This window comes from Pseudorasbora parva, chromosome 8 (genome assembly GCF_024679245.1).
Source record: "Pseudorasbora parva isolate DD20220531a chromosome 8, ASM2467924v1, whole genome shotgun sequence".
NCBI lineage: Eukaryota > Metazoa > Chordata > Actinopteri > Cypriniformes > Gobionidae > Pseudorasbora > Pseudorasbora parva.
This window is the reverse complement of record NC_090179.1, coordinates 9,754,544-9,782,230: the sequence shown is the minus strand read 5'-3', so window position 1 is coordinate 9,782,230 and position 27,687 is coordinate 9,754,544. Positions and strand designations below refer to the sequence as shown.

The following is a 27,687-nucleotide window of genomic DNA, read 5'->3' as shown; positions in this document are numbered from 1 at the left end:
GGATTCCACGTGCAGTTTACATAAAGAGACTGGCGCAGCTATACACCAATGAGCACGGGTTGACGTCACTCAGCGGTGATTTCCATGGGAACCCCTGTTGTGGTAGCCAATAGGAAGTAGAAGGGGAGGGGCCAGGATTGAGGTCAGCGCGTGAGCCACTGCGTTCAGAGGTAATCGTGACCGGCAGTAGGCTACAGTATGCCGGGACTCTTGCGTGTGTCTCACTCTGACAAAAATATCCAAGGAAAACATTGACACGACCAAACACCTGGGATAAAACCTGAATACGGCGTGCTCTTACAGGTTTGTGACTTTAGACTACTTATGTTTATAGCATAGGCGTTCAAACAAAAACTGTTGCATAACCTCTCGCGTACTGCGCATGCGCAGATATTTTTTAAATCGTTCCGTTTTGTGTAGTATTCCTAAATATTTGAGGTGTGATTATAAAACACTATGTATACATATTATACGCGTTCTTTTTTCGTATTACTGCGTATATGTCACCTAAGAGCATCTGTAAAACGAATCGGTGTCGGTGGTATCACGAATTTTACATAACTGTGTCAGTGTACCGTGCAGTGCATTGCAGGTCAACGTGTGTAAAACCATATTCACAACTAACGGTGCTGATGTTTTCATGCATAGTCTTTATCTCCATTATATTTGCATTGGTATATTAACCATATTATTTATGTATTTTTTGTGTAAATTGTACATCTGTAAGAACTATCTTATATACTATAGTTTTACATTCCCACAGCAAAAATATGAGTCTCAAAACAAAATCATAAATAGAAAGTAATCCTGCCCATTTGTTGTGCTGTCTGATTAATAACTCCAGCAGCACACCTAGGAATATGAAATAAAATAAAATTAAGTGTGTAAATGGTGAAATATAACTGTTGAAATTAACATAGTGTTTGCAAATGAGTAATTTAGCTGAGGCTGGACGATTTTTTGTATCTTATCAGAAAAAAATGTATGCCATTTTTATACATCAATTAATATTTTTCCTGATTACCTACATGAGGAACCTGTACATGTGAGCAATAGCCTCTATAATAATAGATGCTTGACCAGCACCAATTGAACAATGAACATGGACAATGATGTTCAAGTAGGGGAGTTTTAAACAGACATTTTTAGATTTTGACTATATGATCATGACTATCATCAACACAACTATAATAAATTAATGAAATACCTACTATAATATTGTAATACTACATTTACAAGTATCAACCAAACAAGCACTTTGATATTTCAGAGGTATAAATTAGTAATTCTACAAAATGTTTAAAAGATGTTCTCAAACCCATCGTGTCTACCACAATATCTTTATTAGTATTACTTTTATTAACACTACATACTCTGAACAAATGACACATTAAGCATGAAGAACAAATCCAGTGAGAATTTTCTGTCCTTTCTGACTGAAGAACTAAGTTTTTTTGGAACAGCTCTTCATTCATTTATACACTCATGAGGGCCTGTCATGAATTCATGTTAATTGAAAATGTAAAAACATGTTTCATTGTTTACCTGAATTGCATTTTAATGTATTTTTTTAATTAAATGAATTTATTCAGACAGAAAAATTAACATCATGTTTTGACTCGAATGCAGATCGACATTTATTTATTTCATTATTACATTTGTTTTATTAGCCAAAGATATCATTATGAGATTAATTAAACGGTTAGTTCACCCAAAAATGAAAATTATGTTATTAATGACTCACCTTAATGCCGTTCCACACCCGTAAGACCTTTGTTTAGTCCAAGAGATTTCTGTCCCTCTATTGAAAATGTGTATGGTATACTGTCTCTTTCCAGAAAGGTAATAAAAACATCATCAAAGTATTTTATCCGCGTTCGCAAGTGCGCGGTGACGCTGCTGACGAGTTATCTGGTGCGCCCGTGATGTTCATGATGTTTTTATTACCTTTCTGGAAAGGGACAGTATATCATACACACATTTTCAATGGAGGGACAGAGAGCTCTCGGGCTATATATAAAATATCTTAAACTGCGTTCCGAAGATGAACGGAGGTCTTACGGGTGAGGAATGACATTAGGATGAGTCATTAATGAAATAATTTTCATTTTTGGGTGAACTAACCCTTTAATGACTTCCACAATCTATAAACATAATTCTTAATTGTTTACTTTACCATATGTCTTTTTCACAGCTACAAGAATGTAATGGGTTCTGGGGACCTTTGACCTGAAATTCAAAGCTCGACCGTGCCCATGTCAAGTGATACAGACCCGAAGCCCTACATGTACAGGGGCCCATCTGAGGAGGCGGAGGCCCTGTGTGGCTCCATGTCTCACCTGCACAGCATGGGCGGGGCCTCTGAGGGCAGTGACAGCAGTCAGGACCCACCCACATCTCCAAGACCTCAAACACAGATGCACGAGGACATGGAGATGGGTGGAAATGGCTCCAGTGGAAGTGGCACTGAATCTCACAGTAATGAGTCGCAAAGTAACGAATCCCACGGAAATGAGTCTGTGGGGAGTTCCAGCGGAAACGGAAAAGATTATGCAACCATGGCATCATCTGGGAGTAACAAAAGGTGAGATTCATTTAGTGTTAAAGTTGTAAGTGCTGGTGCTGTAAGCGTTTCTCTGAAACACTGTTGATGTTGAAAGGGAAATTGACACCCAAACAAACACACCCCTATCTTCATTGCTCCGCCCCCAAAGTAGCGAACACTATGCAACACAGGGGACAACTAAAGCTGCGGTCACACTAAACTTTAAGCATGCAAAATTACTTTGGACACCGCAACGGTTGTGATATATGACTGCAGTGTCTTTTTCATAAACATGAATTCAGCATAACAAATAGTGATACATTCAAAATAAAACTTTAATGCAAAAAATATAATTATTTTAACTCAGCCAAAAAGGTCACTCGATCTTCTACTGGTCACACATCTTCACGGGATGCGAATTTGTCGCGTTTGCGGTATGAATGGTATCAGACATATGAATGGAAGTCAAGTGTAGTGTGACCCCCTTTAACAGCTGCCGCATCAGACAGCGCACGCCAGTATGGACTAATCAGATGTGATGCAACAATAAAAACAGCATGTCTTGGTTCTGTGAAACAGAAAAAAAGCAACCTCCTTTATTCCAGTCCTTCCCGCCGCACTCTAACATGTCTTTCAATACAAGCACTGGAAAGCTTTTTCAATATTAAAGGGGTGTTTCTGTGTTTTTTTTCTAGGCTTGGTTGTGTTAATGGGGAGCAGATGTCTTAATATTTCTTTTTTATTAAAATATATTATTCGTATATATTATATTTTTCTTATATTTGACCTTTATTCCACACCACTGTCTCCACTGTCCTTTGAACAGCTCGGTTGCTTCCTGCTTCTATGAGCCCATCCCTCTGAAAAACGCAATGGTCTTAGATTTGTTAGATGGCCAATTGTAGAGTTTCCTGTATTTTTATTGGCTGAAGTGTCAAGCACAGGTTATCCGGAAATGCCACACCCCTTACCACTGTGGGCAGAAGTCACATCTGGGGAAGTGTTTATGTTAATAGCAAGTGTTTATGATGTCATCAACCCAGGAAGAAGCTTGTTGTAGTCCAAACCGGCCGTTTTTGTAGGCAATAAACTGCCATAACTTTAAAAGACAGTATCACCGTTTGCATTGAACTTTCAGCGCTGTAACTTTGCAGATACAGATGCAGTTTATGCTCAAGCAGCAACATTACACACTAACTGAAGTTAAAAAAGTGAAAACGCATGCAACCACCCCTGTAATGGTGGTCAGTGGATCGATGCAATCCACTTTGTTGGCCTCCTAATCATCCCGGTTTCCGGGACCAACTGGGAAATGGAACCAACTGGGAAAACTAGGTTGCTGCTGGAAGAGGTGTTAGTAAGGTCAGCAGGGGGTGCTCACCCTGTGGTCTGTGTGGGTCTTAACGCCCCAGTGTAGTGATGTGGACACTGCACTGTAAGTCCTTCAGATGAGATGTAAATTTACTCTCTGTGGTCATGAAAAATCCCAGGACGTCATTCAGAAAAAGAGTATGGGTGTACCCCGGCATCCTGGCCAAATTTGCCCATCGGCCTCTGTCCATCATGGCCTCCTAATCATCCCCATAAACACTGATTGGCTTCATAACTCGGTCTCCTCTCCACTAATCATCTGGTGTGTGGTGAGCTTTCTGGCGCAATATGGCTGCCGTCACATCATCCAGGTGGTGCTGCACATTGGTGGTGGTTGAGGAGAGATCCCTTCTATATGTAAAGGGATCTGAGTGCCTAGAAAAGCGCTTTATAAATGTAACATATTATTATTATCATTATTGTTATTTTATCCTTTTTACACAGTCAGGAATATATACAACACAATGTTTTTCTATATAAGAACACACATCTAGCAAATATTCACAAAATGGTTTGTTTAGGTGTTGAATAAAATTTTCCACAGCGTTTCACACCGCTTACTGCACCTTTAACTGCAACCTTTTCTCAATGGACATGTATAGGACCAAGTTGTAGTAAAATGTCTAGGATTGCAAAGCTTAAACCTAATGATTACGTTTTAGGAAATTATTCAAAATAGATTGAAAACTTAATGCAACAGTACACAACAAGGATATTCTGCTATCAGCAAGAACTGGTTGTTGTCAAAAAATACATTCTGACAGGCTGGTCAGGGATAATGTTCAGTGATCTCTTCTATTTCACAGCTCCAAATAAATTATGTGGACATGTGATAATGATTTAATTTGAAATTGTTTTAAAATCTGAGCTGTTTATTACCTTAACATATTCTACCAACAAGACTAGAATGACTACGGTAATATATAGGACTGCCTGATGTTTCAGGTGCACAAGCCCCCTCTCAGTGTGTGCCTGATTGCACTTAGACAGCAGCATGCTTGCTTGAGTCATATTGAATAATATATATTTTTTATTAAACTCCCCATAAAAATCTAGATGCATAGATGTGATTCAAACTGTGATGCAAGATTAGTGTTCCTAGACCTTTCTGGTTGTCTAGTATACAAATTCACTCTAATATTTGTTTTTGCTGATTTAAACCTATTTAATACCTTTTGGCATCAAGAACACACACACACACACACACACACACACACATAAACACACACACACGCATACCTTTTGGCTTCAAGAACACACACACACACACACACACACACATAAACACACACACACACGCATACCTTTTGGCTTCAAGAACACACACACACCACACACAAACACATAGTGCATGTGAGTGTGAGAGAGTGATACAAATTTTAATCACAGAAATGAACTCTATTTGTAAAAAAACACTTTTTGTTAACTGAATGCTATTTATGCTAGTGTACTTTTTATTAATAGGGACAGTGATTTTTTTTGTGTATTTCAAACAAGATAACAAAAAAGATGTAAAGAAGTGAAGGACTTCTTTTTAGGAGGTTTGTCTGTTCTCCGTCTTTTCCTCTCCCCTTTAGTTTGAAAGCCTGATAAAACAAACAGTCTAACATAGAATAAAGCATTATATAAGCTCTTGATAATAATAGCCTGACCTGGCCAGAGGAGAACTGGCCTGGTTTCTCCCAAGGCTTTTTTCTCTATTCTTTCACCTGATGAAGTATTGGTTCTTTGCCACCATCGCCTCTGTCGCCTTTGGCTTTTGGCCTGCATAGTTGAGGACAGTAAATATTCAAACTATATTATTGATCCACTCGCATGATAATTGAACTGAGCTGGAAGACATCACTGTTTTCTCCAAAGCGGCTGTACAGCCGAATAAAATTTTGTTGCATTATTTTTCTGTTAACACTGCTGCTTTGAAAAAATCTCCATTGTAAAAAGTGCTATATAAATAAAGGTGTCTTGACCTGACCTCTCCAGTTGTTTGGTGTGTGTCTCATTTATATTTGTTCTCTTCACTTTTTATATTTCTTCTATAGCTCAAACTCTCAAAGTCTTTCCCCTCCCAGTAGCAACAATGCTTTCAGCCTGATCAGTTCAGAGCAAGACAACCCATCAACCAGCGGCTGCAGGTAACACAACCAGTCATTAAATAGCTAAAATACGACATATACAACCATTTAAAGGGTTAGTTCCCCCAAAAATGAAATGTATGTCATTAATGACTCATCCTAATGTCGTTCCTCACCCGTTAGACCTCCGTTCATCTTCAGAAACAGTTTAAGATATTTTAGTCTGAGAGTGTATCCAAGTGTATGAACACTATACTGTCCATGTCCAGAAAGGGAATAAAAACATCATCAAAGTAGTCCATATGTGGCATAAGTTGGTTAGTTAGACTCTCTTGAAGCATCGAAAATACATTTTGGTCAAAAAATCAATTCAGCTTTATTCAGCATTGTCTTCTCTTCCGTGTTTGTTTTCAATCCTTAAATAAAGATTCAAACGGTTATGAATCGATCAATGATTGGATCACCAATGTGTCGTGATTTCAGCAGTTTGGTAGTTTGACATGCGATTTGAATCATGATTCAATCCGCTGATTCATAACCGTTCAAATCTTTATTTGAGGACTGAAAACAAACACAGAAGATAATGCTGAATAAAGTCGTAGTTTTTGTGATATTTTGAATGTATTTTCGATGCTTCAAGAGAGTCTAACTAACCAACTTATGCCACATATGGACTACTTTGATGATGTTTTTATTCCCTTTCTGGACTTTGACAGTATAGTGTGCAAACATTTGGATACGCTCTCAGACTAAATCTAAAATATCTTTAACTGTTTCTGAAGACGAGCGGATGTCTTACGGGTGTGGATCAGCTGCTCCTCTTTTTGGACTGATGAGGGAGTCTTAATTCCTATTTTACATGGTAAAACATGCGGTGACCCCTTTAAGTACAGTGGGATTAATAGTTGTCATTTTGCATGTGTGTTATCTCTTCAGTAGTGAACAGTCAGCAAAGGCTAAGACTCAGAAGGAGCTTTTTAAGTCCCTAAAAGAGCTGAAATATCACCTTCCTCCCGACAAGCGCAGCAAGGGCCGGGCAAGCACACTTCACACTCTCCGATACGCCCTGCGCTGCATCAAACAAGTCAAAGGTCAGACAACCACAAACAGATTCATTTCTGCTGTATTTATTTCTCTGTGAATGTGTATCTGTAAGCTTGGCATGTTTTTCTTTGTTTTTGCAGCCAATGAGGAGTACTATCAGATGCTTATGATCAATGACAGTCAGCCCTCGGGTCTGGATGTGTCGTCATACACCACTGAGGAAATAAACAGTATTACCTCAGAATATACCGTCAAAAATGCTGTGAGTTGCACACACACACACACACACACACACACACACACACACACACACACACACACACACGCGCGCGCACACACACACACACACACACACACACACACACACACTTTTAAACAGTTCTTAATAATGTCTGTCTGTAAACTGTGTCCCACTGTCAAAATCATTTAAAACACAATGGCCTGGTTTCACAGACAGGGTTTAGATTAAACTAAGGGACTAATAACATAAAAGGCCAAGACATTTAAGTAGCTTTTATAAACGTGCATATTTTAAGATCTTTCAGTGCAAATTGCTTTCACTTAAAATAGCTCAAACATGCATTTTAGTCTGAGACTAGGCTTAATCTGGGAAACTGGGGTAATAAACATCTTTGCATAGTCCTAGACTACATGTGATGGACTGCATATGCAGATTTTAGATCCCAGATTAATCTATAATATATTGTATAATTTCAATACAATAATATTGATTAAATAAAATTGGCTTGAGTTCCATGTTTTTGCGTCCACCATAAAACAGAGTTTTTTGCATTTTGGTGGTTTAGTTGAACTTGGCAGCTGGACATAGACACAGTTCAGTTGCTGACCTCATTATGTGACGGAAGAACATAAATGCAATGTCTGAAACTGTTTCTCTGTTTTTGTGTGTGAAGGATATTTTTGCAGTTGCGGTGTCCCTGATCACGGGGAAGATTGTGTACATTTCGGAACAGGCAGCAGGAATCTTGAACTGCAGAAAGGATGAGTTCAAAGACAGAAAGTTTGTGGAGTTTCTGGCACCTCGTGATGTCAGTGTCTTCTACAGCTTTACAACTCCATACAGACTTCCATCTTGGAGCATGTGCACCGGAACAGGTCAGTCTACCGATGTGCAGTGCACTGAACTGATTTATACTAACTACTGTAGTGCTGTCAATGGATAAAATAATTAAGTACGCATTTTCTGTAATTAATTGTACCTAACGTTAAAAATGTTCATAGGTAATGAAACATGATTTCACATTGAATCTCTCAATCAATGTCAGTGAATAAATACATGGATTTGCATTTAATGTTCATGTGTCTTATTGGTCTGGTGTTAAATAAATTACAGAAATAGACTGTCTGATTAAAAGAGTAACTCAAAAAACAAACCTGTTTTAAACACTGGCAAATTCTGGCTTCAGTATATATGGGTGTGTCTGTGAGGAGATTTCCTCATTCTCCTTATCTCTGTCCATTTCTTTCACATTCATCTCTTTTTTTTCTTGCTTTGTTTTTCAGAGTCGTCATCCACTGAGTTCATGCAGGAGAAATCCTTTTTCTGTCGCATCAGGTCAGAGAAATTCATGTCATAATTATATCATATTATAATTGTAAGTGTAAAAGTGTCATTATTTAATAGATTTATTACAGAGGTTTAATACCAGTGATCTATGTTAAAGCCTGTAATGAAGTTTGTTTGTATGGGAAGAAGGAGGTGGGAACTGGCGAACATTTAATGACTTTAATAAATAAAACGAACAAAATGAAAGTAATGCGGGCAGCCCCTCACGGAAGACTACCACGCACATGCATAATTAAACCTTTATGAACAAAAAACAACATAACGTCCAGGCCTGGTCCTCTCTCGTCTTTCACTGGTATCGCTCGTCCTTATATAGCCTCCGAGCTCCCTCATGAGAGGACTTGAGACGTCTCTCACTCATCCACCTCGCCACAGTGCCAAAAGAGGTTTTTTTTTTTTGTTGCAAACTGTTAGTAAATATCTGGCCCGAAGTGGGCTGTTAAGCTGTGAAGTAGATTAGCAATGTCAAATTTCTGGTGATGCAAGACTAGAAATGATCTTTAAAATGTGCTTATGTGTTTGTTTGTTTGTGTGGGATGTGTGTGTAGTGGTGGTAAGGAGAAGGAAGGAGATCTCCAATACTATCCCTTCAGGATGACTCCATATTTGATGAAGGTTCAAGACTCTGAGCTCTCTGAGGAACATTTCTGCTGCCTCATACTGGCTGAGAGAGTTCACTCTGGATATGAAGGTAATCACACGCAATGTTGCCCTCATGTGCTTACTTTTTAAGCTCTTTTTGGTGGGTTTGTGAAGATCAATCTTTTTTTGATGATTAAATATTATGAAAATATAATGAGTTGTCTTTTAATGTGTTTTTCTCATTTGCAGCACCAAGAATTCCACCTGATAAGAGAATCTTCACCACAACACACACACCAAACTGTGTGTTTCAGGATGTTGATGAAAGGTTTGTCTGTTCTTTTTATCACCTACAAGTACTCTATCATGCATCACGTAAGACTGATTTCATTGCAGCAATAATGCAGCGATTTATCATTATATTTAACATTTTCCTCTGGTTAAAACAAAAACTCTTTAGGACACACTTCATGGCCTTGTGTTTGGCAACTTTGTCAGGTGGTGTAATGGTGCTTTTTTAAATCCCAGAACTGAAGAGGTTTGATAGGAGGCAGTTGTCTCAGTTCCAGCAAACCACTGTAGAGAGAGTTGATCTTAGAGCTGTTTTCTCCGAATAACAAAGTTTTGTCTAACAGGGGACAGCAAAGACTAAGGTAGCTTATGCCATTTGATGTGGATAAAGCACTTGAAGGGAATGTTTTAAAAATATGCAATGGATTTGATCTTCTTGCTCTGTTGGTATCGGTATCCTGCCATAAATGTTAAGGATAAGGATTGTAAATCAGGGTAGAAGAAAAGCAAAAAGCATATCTAATACTTGCTTGCATTGCAGGGCAGTGCCTCTGTTAGGATATCTGCCTCAGGACCTGATTGGGACACCTTTTCTGTTACACCTGCATCCCAGTGACAGACCTAGAATGCTGGCAGTGCACCGGAAAAGTAAGGATACAAAGTAATACACGAACACAATTTTGAAAAAATGTGTTTATTTTGGTAAAATGTCCACCTGAAACCTAGACAGGCGAATTCTCCTTTTATTCATATAATTTTTTTGCTTTGAGAGATAACCTTATATTTGACTATCTTTATGTACTACCTATAACTGGAATTATGCTGCCCATATTCATATATATGCCATTCATATTCATAGTGACTAAAGTGTGATTTCCATGTCACTTCATTTAGATGCTGTTACAGTGAATTGCTGGTATGATATGATGGTCTAGTTTATTCACAAACAAGAAGGGGGAAAAAATCAGTACAATGACAGTTACCCAACAAAACAATCTTATTGTAAACAGCAACTAAAAACCTTTAGAAATGAAAAACTTAAAAAATGATTACATCATTTACTAGGGACGCAATATTTAATCAACTATTCTTATGCATAACATTCTTTAGCCAGCAGGTGTCACAATATTCACATTAGCAAATTCAATTGAATGGCTCATACACCAACTATTGTCCTTGCTTTCCTAATTGTCTCTCTTTCTCCTGCAGTTCTACAGTATGTTGGGCAGCCATTTGATCACTCCTCTATCCGATTCTGTGTGAGAAATGGAGAATATGTTACTCTAGATACGAGCTGGTGTAGCTTTGTGAATCCATGGAGTCGCAAGGTGTCCTATGTTATCGGACGCCACAAAGTTCGCATGTGAGTTTTCACCAGTGCTTATGCATTAAAGACAGGTCTTTTATTTAGTCTAGAAAAGGGTAGCTATAACATAAATTCATTATTTTTGATATATACTTTTACGTGCAGGGGTCCGATGAATGAGGATGTGTTTTCAGCTCCTGCTTTAACAGAAGACAAGATCATTGATTCAGATATACAGGAAATCACAGAACAGATTCACAGACTGCTTCTACAGGTGAAAACTCTTTATTTCACACACATAACAGGATATAAGAGCATAGATCAGTTTTTTGTATCTTTCAATTGGTTGCCTAGTGCACATGCACATTGACTGTTGCCAGAATTAGTTGGTAGTTTCAGTTTAAAGTCTAAAATGAAATGCACTGTGTAATTCTGTCTTGTAGCCGGTCTACAGTATGGGGTCCAGTGGTTATGGCAGTCATCATGGCAGCAATGGCTCCCATGAGCACCTGCTAAGCATAGCATCCTCTAGTGACAGTAATGGAAATGGAAAAGCAGCAAACAGTGGGAACGGGAGCCATGAAAATAGCAGAAAGGAACAGGGGCTCAAAAGCAAACCGGTAATTATCTTTCTCAACAAACATCCAGAATTCATCCAGAAGTCCCTCTAATTTATTGATTAAGGTTTTTAAATAGCTGATATTCTGAAAGAAGAAATAAATGTTGTATGGTCATTTATGGTGCTAAAACCCTCTTAAACAAAAAGACTAATTTATAAACTTTTTATATATAATAGTATTTTTTCTTCCCTGAATACTGTTCTCCTATGCACTAACTTCGTGTTCACTCCTCACTTGTTTTTCAGAGGTCATTTCAGGAGATTTGTAAAGGGGTTCACATGTTGAAGGCTCAGGAGCAGCAAGGCTCCTCCACTAAACCAGAACAGAAAAAGACCTTGGACAGTGAGTGTGTGCATGCGTGTGTGTGTGTGTGTGTGTGTGTGTGTGTGTGTGTGTGTGTGTGTGTGTGTGTGTGTGTGTGTGTGTGTGTGTGTGTGTGTGTGTGTGTGTGTGTGTGTGTGTGTGTGTGTGTGTGTGTGTGTGTGTGTGTGTGTGTGTGTGTGTGTGTGTGAGTGTGTGTGTTAAAGTTTGCCTGTAACAGTACAGTAATAAAGTCAAATTAACATCTCATCTAACTGACAGAGTCTTAGAGCAGTTACCAGTGAGCAACAGTCATACCTGAAATTACTAAAGAATACATAGATTCTCTCTATAAATATGACTTCTTAAAGTTTATTTGCTCAATATGTTTTTCTTTTTCATTGTGAGATTTTAATGTTATACTCTGAGAATGAATGCAAATTTTTGCATCAATAATATAGAAGGATATTTATTTTGTTGAAATGCAGATTTTTTTTTGTTCAGTTACATTTTAAATAGGACCACCATTAAAGATCTAGCAAAACCTAGCTATGTAATAAACTGCATTTGTAGACTTACAATTTAAATTGTAATTTGTGTCCCTATGTGGATTAAATCTGTCCCTCTTGGCCTCTGAACTTGAGGTCCCTTGCCCTAGAGTAACACTTATTTTACAATATTACAATATTTTAATGTTCATGTGGTTATGTGTTTGAGTATGTACTGTGTGTCTTTAGCAGGGCTCAGGTCTCCTGTTGTAAAACAGAAAGACTCTGCACTTCTGGTCAGAGATGGACCGGCCACAATGGAGGAACTCAGGGACCACACAATGTACTCATACCAGCAAATCAGCTGTCTGGACAGTGTCATCAGGTGTGTGTGTGTTTTATACAACCTAATAAATCCATGCTCATTGATTTATTTCGTCTGGAAGAACTGTTTGAATATGTAGGCAATCATGAATTGTGTATCTCACAGATATTTGGATGGCTGTCACATCCCAAATACAGTAAAGCGAAAGTACCAGTTCTCCTCAAACACCACCTCCTCAAACTCAGACGAGGACAAGAAAGCATCTGAAGGTACAGTCTCATATTTTGCCTTTGTTTGTCAGGGTTCTGCCCTGGCAGCTCTGTCTGTTTTGTCTTTGTTTAATGTTTCTATGTTTGTTTTGTGTCTTAGTACTTGGATCTGTCTCTCTCTGTGTTTGTCATGTGTTCCTCTTGTCCTACCTCCTTGTTTGCCGTTACCACGCCCCCTTGTTTAGTCTGGTCTAGTCCTCGTTTCACTAATTGTGCTCACCTGTTCCTCATGTGCTCTGGTCCCTTTATATTGTGCTACCTTCCCTCATGTCTTTGCTGGTTCGTTGTGTATGTTTGTGAGCGTTTGCTTGTGCGTACATGTCTCTAGCTCCTTGTCTAGCCTAGTCTAGCCTTTTCTAGTTTTAGTGTCTCCTGTTTTTCTAGCTTTGAATTTATTTTCAGTTTTTTCTTTGTTCCTGAGTTTTTGAGTCTAGTGAAGTTTCTGTCTTTATTTTTGCTTGTTTTCTCCAGGTCTTATTTTGGTATTTTTTTTCTTCTAGCCTTATTGTTTAGTTTTCTTGGTTCTGATAGCTTACCTTTTTATTTTCCCTGTTTTCCACTTTTATTTTCTCAGTTCAGTCTTTTTATAGAGATTGGTTTTGTTTTATTTTTCTTCGTTTTCTAGCTCCAGTTTTTATTTTAAGTTTTTGTTTAATTTAGTCATAGTTCTTAGTTTGTCTGTTTCTTGTTGTCTTGTCTAGAGTCTTGTCGTGTGTGTGTGTCCTGTGTTGTTTTCTGTCCAGTGTTTTTTCCCTGGCCGCTGTCTCCACTGCCTGTCAGCCAAGACTCCTGCTTCGGTGAGAACATCAAGCCTCAGGTTCCTGCCTGGATTGGTCCAACACCGCCCTGCCTGGTGTTGCCTCCCAAGCTGTTGTGAAGTTCTTTGGCTGCCTGAACTGGTCTCAGTGGTCATCCTCCCCTGCCCGTCATCGTCGTGTCTTTCCCCTGCCCTGGTGTTTGGACTGTCACTCATCCACTACCCCATTGTGTCTGTTGATCTGTCTTGTTAATAAACTGTCCTTGTTCACTCTGCATCTGGGTCCTCCACTCCCTGATCCCTGACAGAACGAACCAGCCAAGATCGGACCCAGCAGAATGAGCTTCAAGATCCGTCCCCCTACCAAGGCTCAAGAGCGACTGTCCAGTCAGCAAGGTCTAGCAGCACTTCGCCAGGGGGGTCTAGATGAGAGGGCCTTTGCCCAGAAGTTCTGGACTATGGCTAGGGGTCTAGAATATCAGGATGCAGCCCTCAAAGACATCTTTAACCTCTGCTTGGACGACCCCTTGCCACAGTCAGAGATGGAGGGGCTGAGATACTTGGGGTATTGGGAATTCACCAACTATATACATCTTCGCAGACAGTGGGCAGCACTGACACGTCCTGAATTCTTTTGTAATGACAAATTAACACTCAACCTCATCAAGTCCAGTTCTAGGCTCTTTACCATCTTCAAAGAAGAGGCGGAGGAGAGCGAGTCGGTCTGCTGTATCTGTCTCCGAGTCAATCTCAGTTGTTCCTAAGCCAGCTCCTACTATTTCATGGTCCACTCCCGTCAGTCCAGAGCCAGTCGAGCCCGCACCTGTCAGTCCAGAGCCAGTCGAGCCCGCACCTGTCAGGCCAGAGCCAGTCGACTACAAATTGTCATGCCCTCGAAAGCGGAAGAAGAGGAGAGCCCATGCCTGCAAGTCAGCTGCCATTCTAGATGCCCCTCATCTGTTGGTCCAGGAGGGCCGGAATCAAGCGGCTCCAGCCCCCGAGCGCAGTCCAGTGTCGGCTCCAGCCCCCGAGCGCAGTCCAGTGTCGGCTCCAGCCCCCGAGCGCAGTCCAGTGTCGGCTCCAGCCCCCGAGCGCAGTCCAGTGTCGGCTCCAGCCCCCGAGCGCAGTCCAGTGTCGGCTCCAGCCCCCGAGCGCAGTCCAGTGTCGGCTCCAGCCCCCGAGCGCAGTCCAGTGTCGGCTCCAGCCCCCGAGCGCAGTCCAGTGTCGGCTCCAGCCCCCGAGCGCAGTCCAGTGTCGGCTCCAGCCCCCGAGCGCAGTCCAGTGTCGGCTCCAGCCCCCGAGCGCAGTCCAGTGTCGGCTCCAGCCCCCGAGCGCAGTCCAGTGTCGGCTCCAGCCCCCGAGCGCAGTCCAGTGTCGGCTCCAGCCCCCGAGCGCAGTCCAGTGTCGGCTCCAGCCCCCGAGCGCAGTCCAGTGTCGGCTCCAGCCCCCGAGCGCAGTCCAGTGTCGGCTCCAGCCCCCGAGCGCAGTCCAGTGTCGGCTCCAGCCCCCGAGCGCAGTCCAGTGTCGGCTCCAGCCCCCGAGCGCAGTCCAGTGTCGGCTCCAGCCCCCGAGCGCAGTCCAGTGTCGGCTCCAGCCCCCGAGCGCAGTCCAGTGTCGGCTCCAGCCCCCGAGCGCAGTCCAGTGTCGGCTCCAGCCCCCGAGCGCAGTCCAGTGTCGGCTCCAGCCCCCGAGCGCAGTCCAGTGTCGGCTCCAGCCCCCGAGCGCAGTCCAGTGTCGGCTCCAGCCCCCGAGCGCAGTCCAGTGTCGGCTCCAGCCCCTGAGCGCAGTCCAGTGTCGGCTCCAGCCCCTGAGCGCAGTCCAGTGTCGGCTCCAGCCCCTGAGCGCAGTCCAGTGTCGGCTCCAGCCCCTGAGCGCAGTCCAGTGTCGGCTCCAGCCCCTGAGCGCAGTCCAGTGTCGGCTCCAGCCCCTGAGCGCAGTCCAGTGTCGGCTCCAGCCCCTGAGCGCAGTCCAGTGTCGGCTCCAGCCCCAGAGCGCAGTCCCGTGTCGGCTCCAGCCCCAGAGCGGAGTCCAGTGGCTCTATCGTCTGTTCCTAACCCAGTGAGGGCTTCACCTTCTGTCCCAGGGCACACTTCAAGGCTGGCCGTCCCAAGAGCCCGCTTCAGAGGAGGCCGTCCCAGAGCCCGCTTCAGAGGAGGCCGTCCCAGAGCCCGCTTCAGAGGAGGCCGTCCCAGAGCCCGCTTCAGAGGAGGCCGTCCCAGAGCCCGCTTCAGAGGAGGCCGTCCAGAGCCCACCAGTCAAGCCCAGGAAGGTGTCCCCGAGTCAGTCCCTGAGCCCGCCAGTCAAGCCCAGGAGGGCGCTCCCGAGTCAGTCCCTGAGCCCGCCAGTCAAGCCCAGGAGGGCGCTCCCGAGTCAGTCCCTGAGCCCGCCAGTCAAGCCCAGGAGGGCGCTCCCGAGTCAGTCCCTGAGCACGCCAGTCAAGCCCAGGAGGGCGCTCCCGAGTCAGTCCCTGAGCACGCCAGTCAAGCCCAGGAGGGCGCTCCCGAGTCAGTCCCTGAGCACGCCCGTCAAGCCCAGGAGGGCGCTCCCGAGTCAGTCCCTGAGCACGCCCGTCAAGCCCAGGAGGGCGCTCCCGAGTCAGTCCCTGAGCACGCCAGTCAAGCCCAGGAGGGCGCTCCCGAGTCAAGTCCAGTATCTGTCCCTGAACTTCTGGAGGATATCTCTGCAGTTCCAGAAGGTGTCTCTAAGTCTGTCCCAGTAATCATGTCCAGTCAGAGGTCCCCACCATTGAAAAGGCCCCATGCCTTTGTTGGTCGTGTGCCTAATACCCCTCCCATCCCACCCTCCCTGTTTCCTGGTCCTTGTGGGTTCCCTAGGTCGGCACCCCCCTGGGCAGCCCCTAACCACTCCCCTAGATTATTTTCCTCCCCAGTTCTGCCTCCCATGTTTCCTGTCTGCCCTGGTACTCCTAGTTTTGTTCCCCGCCCACCCTCCCAAGTGTTACCGCCTTTGTTTCCCTTGCCTAGTTTGGACGCCAGGGGGCGTCCATTGGGGGGAGGGTACTGTCAGGGTTCTGCCCTGGCAGCTCTGTCTGTTTTGTCTTTGTTTAATGTTTCTATGTTTGTTTTGTGTCTTAGTACTTGGATCTGTCTCTCTCTGTGTTTGTCATGTGTTCCTCTTGTCCTACCTCCTTGTTTGCCGTTACCACGCCCCCTTGTTTAGTCTGGTCTAGTCCTCGTTTCACTAATTGTGCTCACCTGTTCCTCATGTGCTCTGGTCCCTTTATATTGTGCTACCTTCCCTCATGTCTTTGCTGGTTCGTTGTGTATGTTTGTGAGCGTTTGCTTGTGCGTACATGTCTCTAGCTCCTTGTCTAGCCTAGTCTAGCCTTTTCTAGTTTTAGTGTCTCCTGTTTTTCTAGCTTTGAATTTATTTTCAGTTTTTTCTTTGTTCCTGAGTTTTTGAGTCTAGTGAAGTTTCTGTCTTTATTTTTGCTTGTTTTCTCCAGGTCTTATTTTGGTATTTTTTTTCTTCTAGCCTTATTGTTTAGTTTTCTTGGTTCTGATAGCTTACCTTTTTATTTTCCCTGTTTTCCACTTTTATTTTCTCAGTTCAGTCTTTTTATAGAGATTGGTTTTGTTTTATTTTTCTTCGTTTTCTAGCTCCAGTTTTTATTTTAAGTTTTTGTTTAATTTAGTCATAGTTCTTAGTTTGTCTGTTTCTTGTTGTCTTGTCTAGAGTCTTGTCGTGTGTGTGTGTCCTGTGTTGTTTTCTGTCCAGTGTTTTTTCCCTGGCCGCTGTCTCCACTGCCTGTCAGCCAAGACTCCTGCTTCGGTGAGAACATCAAGCCTCAGGTTCCTGCCTGGATTGGTCCAACACCGCCCTGCCTGGTGTTGCCTCCCAAGCTGTTGTGAAGTTCTTTGGCTGCCTGAACTGGTCTCAGTGGTCATCCTCCCCTGCCCGTCATCGTCGTGTCTTTCCCCTGCCCTGGTGTTTGGACTGTCACTCATCCACTACCCCATTGTGTCTGTTGATCTGTCTTGTTAATAAACTGTCCTTGTTCACTCTGCATCTGGGTCCTCCACTCCCTGATCCCTGACATTGTTTTTTAAACAACATTGCAACTGTTTTTATTTATTAATAAATAAAGATACTTCTTTCAATCACTATTTTGTTTTTTGTTTTTAGATTCTCTAGGTATAATGGCGCCATCATCTCTGTCTATAAAGACCAATGAAAAGCCTCCATCATGTCCTGCCCCAGGTCGTGTTGTCGGAGGGCCTTTATCTCCTTTGGATCTGCTCAGCAAAGCAGACAGTGTGGTGTCTCAGTGTTCCTACAGCAGCACAATTGTACATGTGGGGGACAAGAAAACACAGCCAGAATCAGGTACCAATGCATCACACACATGATCACAAAATAAGAAATATTTTTAATTAAATAGACTTAGAGAAATAAGACTAATGATCAGTCTTAAACAACTGGTTTATTTTATTTAAATGTGCCGTGTGTAATATTTATGAGGATCTATTGACAGAAATGCATAATAATATACATGGTATACTATAATATACATGGAATTTACATATTCAGTGGTTTATAAAGACCTTACATACTACATACTACTCTACATCCCCTTAAAGGGAAGTCGCCATTTTGCACCGCCGTGTTTCTACAGTAGCCCTAACTTCTAACAAAACTAACAAACTTCTCTACAGAGCGCTAGTCACTCTCTGCTGTCTCAGTCGACAACATTTTTGTCCTGTGTCAGCCCCCGTAGCTTCTTTGTGTTTCGAAAGCATGATTTTTTTCCCCCAAACCAGTTCAGCCATTAGAGCCAATTCTAAACATTTCATTAGCCATGTCTAATGGAATAGTCTCTTTACTCACCCCTAAAATGTATATGACTTTCTTTCCTCAGCCGAAGAGAAATTAAGTCTTTTGAGGAAAACAGTTCAAGATTTTTCTCTATCTAATGCACGTGAACCATCGTAGTCCATTTTTGGATGTCCAAAATCCATATTAAGGCAGCTGCCAAGTAATCCACATGACCCCAACTAATAAATAAGGGGTAACACCATCCAAAATAACTATGTCTGATGATTTTTAAGTTGGAGGAAAAGAATAAATAGAGAATGACTGACCCTTATTTTTCGGCTGGGTCCTGTGGATTAATTTGAAGCTGCCTACATATGGATTTTGGACCATCAAAAATAGACTACAGTGAGCATTATTCACTTGCATTAGATGGAGAAAAATCCAGGAATGTTTTCCTTAAAAACATTAATTTATCATCGGCTCACCAAAAATAAAAATGACCTTATTCTTTAAAGTGGGATATTGTATATTGATATAGCAACATATTTCTTCCACAAGCTCAGATTGCAATTTTATTGAAATAAAATCAAGCAAAATCTCAGTGCTCATGAACGAAAATGTTAGATATCTGCAAGTAACGACAATATGGGGAACCTGTTCTTTACATCACAACAATGCAGGGGTTTAGAGGAAGCTCAAATAGTAAATAGTAATTTGTGTTAAAGTTGTCCGGAGCAGTGTCATCAGGTGTTTGTTTTTTGCAGAGATCATTGAAGATGCTGCAGAAAGCCCAGCCCCTTCTGTACCTGTTTGTGTGGTTTCCCCACCCACAGTGGAGCAGGAAGCCTATAAGAAGCGGGGACTCACAAAACAGGTATTGGCGGCACACACACAGAAGGAAGAGCAAGCATTTCTCAGTCGCTGCAGGGAACTCCGAAATGGTCAAGCCCTCCAGAAGGATTGCCCACCTAGCACACAAAGAAACCGAGGTCAGGCTGCTGAGGGTATGTAAACATTAAAACACATGCATGTTATCACTGGCAGGGATAAAACACATCTGGATCTGCAGTGGATCTTTACTTCTGACAGCAAACTGCTCCAATTAATCATGACTGTATAATACCATATATCTATTAAACAAAGAATCCTGAAAGAATGGATCACGTGTCCACTGTTTTAAACATTGATAATAATCATTCTTCATATATCTATTAATTCCTAAGATCATGTGACACTAAAGACCAAAGTAATGGGTGGGAAATGCATATTTTTCCTAGAAATAGCCCATAGAATACTATCTACATGATACTTATTTTCCACTCTTTCTTGGTCTCTTTCTCTGCCTCTTCGGTGGCTTTAGGGGTTCATGGATCCAAAGCTGGACAGGGGGCCCCTGTTAGAGAGGCAACCACCAAGAAAAGTTGGCGCACCAAAAAGTCAAAGAAACCACGCACAAAACATCCTGATTCCTCGGATAATGCTGCGTCTCAGCACAGACCTCTCCCTCCCTTGCAGGGTTTAAACCAGACATCTTGGTCCCCCTCTGAGACATCTCAATCTGGGCTTTCAGTTCCATTTCCCCCAGTGGTTCCAGGGTACCCTCTTTACCCCGCAGTTCCCTCTGTTGCCGCGCCCCAAGCCCCTACAGGAGCAGCAGAGTCTACTCAGGCCACGCCTCCTGTGGCTGCATATCCTGCCCCATTGGTCACGCCTGTTGTAGCGTTTGTTTTGCCCAGTTTAATGTTGCCACAGATGGGCACTCAGCAATCCTACAGTCCTCTCTTTCAAGCCCAGCAAGCCTACAATGCCCAGCAGCCCTTGCAGTCTCAAGTCTACACCGGCCAACAAGCATTTCAGCCACAAAAAGCCTATACCAACCTTCAAAACACTCCAGGCTACAACAATCAACAGTGTTTTCAGTCCCATGCCTCCTTTACTTCCCAGCAGCCAGCGTTTACACCCGAGACACATTTCCAGTACGGAGTGACATCTGACCCCAAACCCTCCGTCATTGAGTCTACAGAGTGTCCTTCACCTTTGCCAACCCCTCACTCCCCTCCACTGTTTGAGTCTCGCTGTAGTTCTCCATTGCAGCTGGATCTGCTTCAGTTGGAGGAAAAGCAGGACTCTTATACCCAGGGTAACTGCAGTTCAATACAGGACAAAAACAACACACCCATCAATAGCACTTCTGCAGTGGATGACCTACAGCAGGTAAAGGGCTACAAACATATGAGACCTTTAGAACACACACACCTTGCAAATCCTGAACTGGATGAATTCCATCCTTTGCCTAATTTTCTTCGGCTCTTCCAGGCATGTTGTTCAGGGAACATTGGCCCCTGTGGGGACCACTCCTCATCCAGCAGCGTGTTGGAAATGTTGTTGCAGGAAGACTCTCATTCCGGCACAGGTTCTGCCATGTCAGCATCTACTGGCTCCACATCCAATGACTGCAACAGTGGAACAGGTCTTCACATTTAACTTATGATTATTTAAACAATACTAACCACACTGCAAAAAATGTTGTTTTCCTATTAAATGTCTTTATTTTAAATTTTTAAAAAAATGTATTAAGTTTCCAGTAAAAATATCTAAATATTCTTAAATCAAGATTCATTTACTAGATAAGTAAAATTACATAAGAAATTTTTGCTTGTTTCCTGGAAGAAAAAAAAAAAAAAAAAAAAAAAAATATATATATATATATATATATATATATATATATATATATATATATATATATATATATATATATATATATATATATATATATATATATATATATATATATATAATTTTTTTTTTTTGAAGTTTTTGCTTCTTTTTTTTATTTGCTTGTTTTTGCTTAAAACAAGCTAAATTATCTGGCAATAGGGTGAGAGAAATAATCTTATTTCAATCAGAAACAAGATTATTTTTCTCATCCCATTGGCAGAGAATTTTGCCTGTTTTAAGCAAAAACTCACATATTATTTTTTGAACAAAACAAGAAAAAAATATTGAATGCCATTTTACTTATCTAGTAAATGCATCTAGATTTAAGAATTGTTAGATATTTTGCCTAGAAGCAAGACAAAGTTACTAAGTAAGAAGAGCATTTTTTGCAGTGCTGCATCATTCATTATGTAAGGAATAATTAACAGTGGACCACTGATTTGACACAAAGGGCCCTATCATGCACCCAGTGCAATGCTTTTTTTGCAAAGTGCTTTTTGCTAGTTTCAGCCCGATGCAGTTATCATTTTCATGTCCAGCGCCAAGTTATGGCAAATGCACTGCCGTTCGCCCATGAAAACGAGATGTGTTCAGGGTCATTATAATGCAACAGATTTTGATTCCGCTGTACAGCCGCTCTGGAGAAAACAATGTCATCAGCTCATTTCAATTATCATATAGCAAGAATGTGGGCAGATCAGTAATTTAGTTGATGTAGTTAATTTAATTTAGTAATTAAATTAATCTGGATATTTAGTTATAAATAATTTTAGTGTCCCCAACTGAGCAAGCCAAGCCAAAGGCGATAGAATGGATAGGGCACAATATATAAGATTTTTTGATTAAAATATCCAAAAACAACTAGAACAGTATTATATATTTTGTTGACCTGTGTACTTACATTATCCCAAAAGTTTTTCAAGAATGCTTAAATCCAGAATTATTGTACAGCATTTAACTGTCATGCAATATATTTTAAAATGAATTTCATGCCATTTAGCAACACAAGCCATCCAGCATTTATTAATATGATATTCTAATATTGGTCTAGCTTAATGCAGTGCGCAACAAGTGTCTCATAGCAGTCACGGGACAAACTAAATGTAGGCGACCAATTAGGAAATTTACTTTCAACACACTCAAATGTATTGAATGTGATGAACAGCGCTGCGTTACCCCACATATGCTTGAGTGGAAGAAGCATAATAAAATAAATAAATAAAAAGCTAAACTGCTGTCGAGCTCCAGCCATGTGTCACACTCGTCTCATTAGCATTTGCTTCATCTGCCTCGTTCAGATCCCACACCACACAGTCCTGCTCTGCTTTATACTACAGTAACGTTAATAATCATGTGCTCACATCCCTAAAATATGTCCTAAAGTGGTCAGTCTGGAGCATTATTCTTTTGTTGTTACTTCTCAAGACATTTTCTAACCTAAAGCACTTGTGTGTAGAACTATTGTCTTACAGCAGTGATGTAAAGACACAAGCAATTATATTGCTTAGAAACAGTCCAAGCCACCTATAGTTGCTGCAAGCTCTTGGCTATTTAGTACAGCTACTTCCAGGTTTTTTATTTTTTTTATTACAGTTGCATATCACTTTTTAATAGAATAATTGGTTAACGGCATTTGTCAGTTACCGATCTCTGTATGTGACTAGATTGCAGTGTCAGGCTTTAAGTAAAGTGTTACCAAACACTAACCCAAGCCTGTAATACTGTACAAATATACGATCATCATAAATTAGATCAATATTTTTAAATCATAAAAATGTCTTTCTTGTTTTACAGGAAGCAACTCGAGCAAGTATTTTGGCAGTGTGGACTCCTCAGAGAACAATCACAAGAGCAAAGAGATGATGAAGGAGCAGAATTTTGCCACGTATGTTCTTCAAGACTCAGAATGTAGACTTATGGCCGATGATGATGACTGTGTCATGATGAACTATCAAGTGCCGTCAAGGTGAGCGTCTGCTATTGGGAGAAGAAGGTATTTAAAGGTATAGATGACTAAAAAATGAAAATTCTGTCAATTATTTACCCTCAGGTCATTTCAAATCCATAACAACATTAAGATGCTTTTAATGAAACCTACGAGATTTCTCTCTCTCTCCTTTGAAAGTCCATTCCACCAAAATGGTCAAACTTCCAAAAGTTCAGAAAGACATTGTAAAAGTAATACATATGAATCAAGTGGTTTAATCCAAGTCTTCTGAAAAGACACAAGATACATCCTTTTTCTTTAGTGTGTAAGGCATCTGTTTGTGCATGTATAAAATCTGCAGTTACAAAGCTCGTAGTCTCCCACAAAAGGACTTATTCTAACACCGTGTCCTAACTACACGTGACGCAATAAGATTTCAGTGAAAAGCAACTTGTCTGTCCACACCAGACGCCACGTGACTACGAGATGCAACAAATCAATCAAAAACCCCAGCCAGTCAGAACAGCGTGTGGGCGGAGCTCTAGCGGCAGCAGAGAATAATCTTGACAGGACTCGCAAGGAAATGATAAATACATAAACAAATGTACAAATATTAAACCATTTAAACTACTAAAAAAATACATTCTGAGTTACTAAAACAACCATTGCCATAGAATATACTGGATTGTTCACAGTTTGAACGCTCTTCTTTCAATGTGTTTCATTTCAAAATCTGAGGTGAATTATCCTTTGCTGCTTTTAGTATGACAAAGCTAGGAGTGCTAAATGATTTTCAGAGTAACATTACACAATTTTAACATTACATAAAGCACATAAACACTACCTGAGATTAACATTGCCTTGTTTGTGTTGCTGTTCCAGCCGCGACGTCGCACAAAAATAGAAAAATCACTAAAAATTTCTAAAATAGATTCATCACATGTTTCCGTTGCGGCTGGTTAGGACAAAAACTTTAATTAACATGGAAAAGACGCCTTTCATCACGTGTCGCAGTGTGGTGTCACGTGTAGTTAGGACACTGTGTAACAGAGAGCACTGATCCAGAAGTGTTAGCAGAAATTCCTGCCCATAGGCATACACAATGAAATTACAGTGTTGTCACCATGTTTGTTTCAACATTATTAACTGTGGTTTTACAGTTGCTTAGAAGCTTTGGATCCTGAAGCTCACAATTATGGTATGGGTCATTATATATCCGACACATGCTTGAGGTGTTTGGCCAATCACAGCACACTGGGTCAGCTGGCCTATCAGAGCACTCTGAACTTTTCAAAAGGAGGTTTTTTTTCACATTTTAAAGCATGTTAACCTATTTTAGTTCGCCTAATAAATTAAATAATAACCTTCTAAAATAACATCATACGACCCCTATAATTTAGGCTTTTACTCACATTGATTAATGTACATATGTAGAACACATCAAATATGGCAGCTCAATCATACTTGCTTAATATGCAAGAACAAATGTCATTGTTTGTTGAAAAAGTTCAAACATGCTAAACACATTTGTTCTTCCTCTTATCATACAGTGTATAAAGTGCTCTATGTATGTGCATTTACAATGTTTTAACTTTTTAACTCTTGAATGTTTTGGTGGAATGGACTTTCTCAATTCAGCTCATCATAACACAGCAGATCAATCAGTAATAAATGATGAAAGAATTTTCATTTTGAGGTGAACTATTCCTTAAAGTGTATTTACTCATCAGAAAAGCTCTGTCATAAGAGTGTTGGTGTTATGGGACAGGGACATGGAAAAGGTTCTGGAGGAAGATCGGGAGCGTTTAAGGCGTATGCAGAAGAACCAGCCCTGTTTCACCTCACAACAGCGTAGAGAACTGATTGATCAGCACCCCTGGATACGGAGAGGAGGCTTACCCAATGCCATCAACGTCATGGTATGTATGTGACTCTAGGCCTGAGCAATATGGAAAAATATCTTATAATGAATCTTTTTCATTTTGGTTTAAGACAATTTTACAGCTTACTGAGCAGTACAGCCTAACATATTTTCCCTAAATTTACCCTTACAAGGTAACAAAACATAAAAGAAAAAAGAATGGTAGACTGTTTAGTCTAAAGTAGAGGTGGACGATATGACCAAAGTCTTATTTCACTTACTTGGTTGTTAAAAATAAGAACAGATAAAATGACAGATGAAATATAATAAAGATAGAAAGATGAAACAAACTTCTTCTTTTTTTTTACAAGTTAACAAGTAGACAGGTCTTTTTAATGGCTTGAGGCTCTTTAATGGCTTGACTGAGAGGTACAGTTCAGTAAAGTACACAATTATTTTGTTTCGATTATCAGAAGTTGTGAATGGTCATAAAATCCCAAACTGTACCATACCACATTTTTTGGGATCCTTCCGTTGAGGACAGACTCAGTAGTCCGGTACTAAAGGGTGGAGCTAGACTGACTGCAGAAAGTTGATTGGTTGACAGAGAATTGTCATTTCTTTAATCGTCAATCGTGCTTTTTCGGCTGTGTTTTTCCTTGCAGCCTTTGCTCAAACAAAGCCTGTATTCCTCTTGTGACAAAAAGCCACATGCATGCTGACGAGCAAGAACAAGATCTGCTTTATGTCCTCCATTGTTGTTTACTGTGTCGCTTTCTTTGCGCGAGACTGATGTTGAACACTACATGACGCCTACACAACACCTACCTAGTAAGGCGATGGAAACGCAAGCCGGATCAGAGTTTACCGTCCCGAATCTTACTGAACTGTACCGTTTGGTGAAAAAAAGGAGCCATAACAGCCGCATTCAAGTAAGATTTTATCAAATGTAAAAATAAAATACTGCATTTTTCATACTCTTCACTGAATAAACAAAACATACATTGTATTGAAGCCACAAGTTATTTCAGTGAAGACTCGAGCAGTAAAAGTTTTTCTTTTGTTGTTTGATTCATGTAAAGGGGTTTGTTGATATGGGAAGAAGGAGGCAGGAACTGGTGAACATTCAACACGGCCATGCACGCTCATAATAAAACGTAAACACAACACAGCATAAAATCCAGGCCTGGTCCTCTCTTCTGTACTGTTGTTGTTCCTCCTTTTATGCTTCCAAGTTCCTCCGTGAGAGGAATCGAGACCGGAGTGACGAGCAGCTGGCGCTCATCTTCAATCACGCACTGGCCTCGCACCGCTCTCTCGCGGCTCTTGCTCACCCTGCTTGTCACAATTCACATTAACATAAACGGTCACTTTAAGACTGAATGCATAGATCCAATATACTGCCATGCATTTGAACTACTATTTACAGTTTTTCTCAATTGCTAAAACACTAAACCCCATTCTCTGAACCAAATTTTCAAAGACCTAAATCCATTTGTAAAATAAGCCACTCTTTCTACAAAACCTTCAACAAGTTCTAACTGGACTCTAAACGCATTCCCACTCACTAAAACGCATTTCGCACTGTGTTGCACTTGTGTTGCAAAGCGATAAACACAGACAGGCAAACGTTTAACACTACTAAAACACAGTTATCATTGTTTACACACAACGACTCAAAATTGTTCACACTTGTTTCTAATGATGCTATCAAACCAACTGTAAAAAATAAGCCAGTCCACAGGTGCACCGAATGTTGATACCAACATCGGGTGGAAACAAAGGAGAGGAAGAAGAGTCTGTGTAAGAGGTGGTGGATGAGGAGGATGAGAGAGAGCAACGTGTGGACAGTGTTGTCAAGGTTGAATCCGGCACACTATTACATTTTTCCTATTGCCTGGCAAGGAAAAAGTGACATTGCCTATAATGTGGACAAAGTCCTCAGGCCAGACCAACATGAAGACGTGATGCTGAGGCAGAACGAATATCTGTTGACTTTGATTTTTGCTCAACTCTTGAGTTTACTGACACATGCTTTTTTATTTCATTTTCTTTGATCTTTTGGACTTTTCCATTTGGACTGCATTATGAAAAAACTACATTATGCTTTGGAATGTTGTGAAGTAAAAGTTTTCCAAAGAAGAACACTGATTAGAAAGTACATTTTTCAAGATATTAAAAAAACTATTTTGGATCACATAAATGCAGGCTTGATGAGCAGAAGAGTCTTCTTTACAGAAACATTGAAATTAGTAATATTTCCAACCTTTTGACAATTAGTGTACTTTGAGTAGAAAGTAAAAATACTTCACTACTGTAAGCCAAATACTTCACTTTTTGTTCAAAATGTACAGCAGCATTGCATTTTGTGGAAAAGAACAAACGTGAAGAGTGTCTTGATTATAAATATTGTTTAGAAATCTTAATTAATACTGAAAAGTATTAACGTGCATACAATATTTTACCCGGTATGTGCATAGGGCCACATTGTTAGTTTAGTGACATGACACACAGATTCTGGTGTAGTAAAAGTACAATTAACAATGTTTCTTGCATGTGTTTTTATAGGATTGTATGTACTGTGAGAATGACGTCTCTGCTCTGCTAGAAGAAGACCTACCTGATATGGAGTTGGGAATTTTGAGAGGAGAGGTACAAGATGGAGGAGGATCTCAGTCACAGGAAGAGAAGGAGCAACCTAGTGGATAATCTGCGTCTTGATATTGCACTAATCTCAGCCAGCAGAGGGCAACAGGACAGAACAGGCTCATACCTGTACACACTGAGTAAACAGTCTGGGACATCCTTTGTCATTTGTTAAAGATTGTATGTGTGTGTGTGTGTGTG

The 27,687-nt window shown here is 41.1% G+C and overlaps 1 protein-coding gene across 3 annotated transcripts; it reads left to right on the top strand.

Moving 5' to 3' along the window:
• The first annotated feature begins 148 nt into the window (after positions 1–148).
• Positions 149–27,687, top strand: LOC137084104 (period circadian protein homolog 2-like). 3 transcript variants are annotated; one of them, XM_067450059.1, is made up of 23 exons: positions 149–303; positions 2,195–2,584; positions 5,956–6,048; positions 6,925–7,079; positions 7,173–7,294; positions 7,947–8,148; positions 8,557–8,608; positions 9,169–9,311; positions 9,452–9,530; positions 10,035–10,141; positions 10,703–10,856; positions 10,965–11,073; positions 11,243–11,419; positions 11,665–11,761; positions 12,460–12,592; positions 12,698–12,801; positions 17,705–17,905; positions 19,099–19,338; positions 19,695–20,548; positions 20,651–20,804; positions 22,847–23,018; positions 24,748–24,898; positions 27,409–27,687. In XM_067450059.1, the coding sequence occupies exons 2-23, from the start codon at positions 2,256–2,258 to the stop codon at positions 27,547–27,549; spliced, it is 3,969 nt and encodes a 1,322-aa protein (XP_067306160.1). In that variant the 5' UTR covers positions 149–303; positions 2,195–2,255; the 3' UTR covers positions 27,550–27,687. The 3 variants fall into 3 exon arrangements, with proteins under 3 accessions (XP_067306160.1, XP_067306159.1, XP_067306161.1); XM_067450058.1 differs by having other exon boundaries at positions 12,457–12,592; XM_067450060.1 differs by lacking the exon at positions 27,409–27,687 and having other exon boundaries at positions 12,457–12,592; positions 24,710–24,848.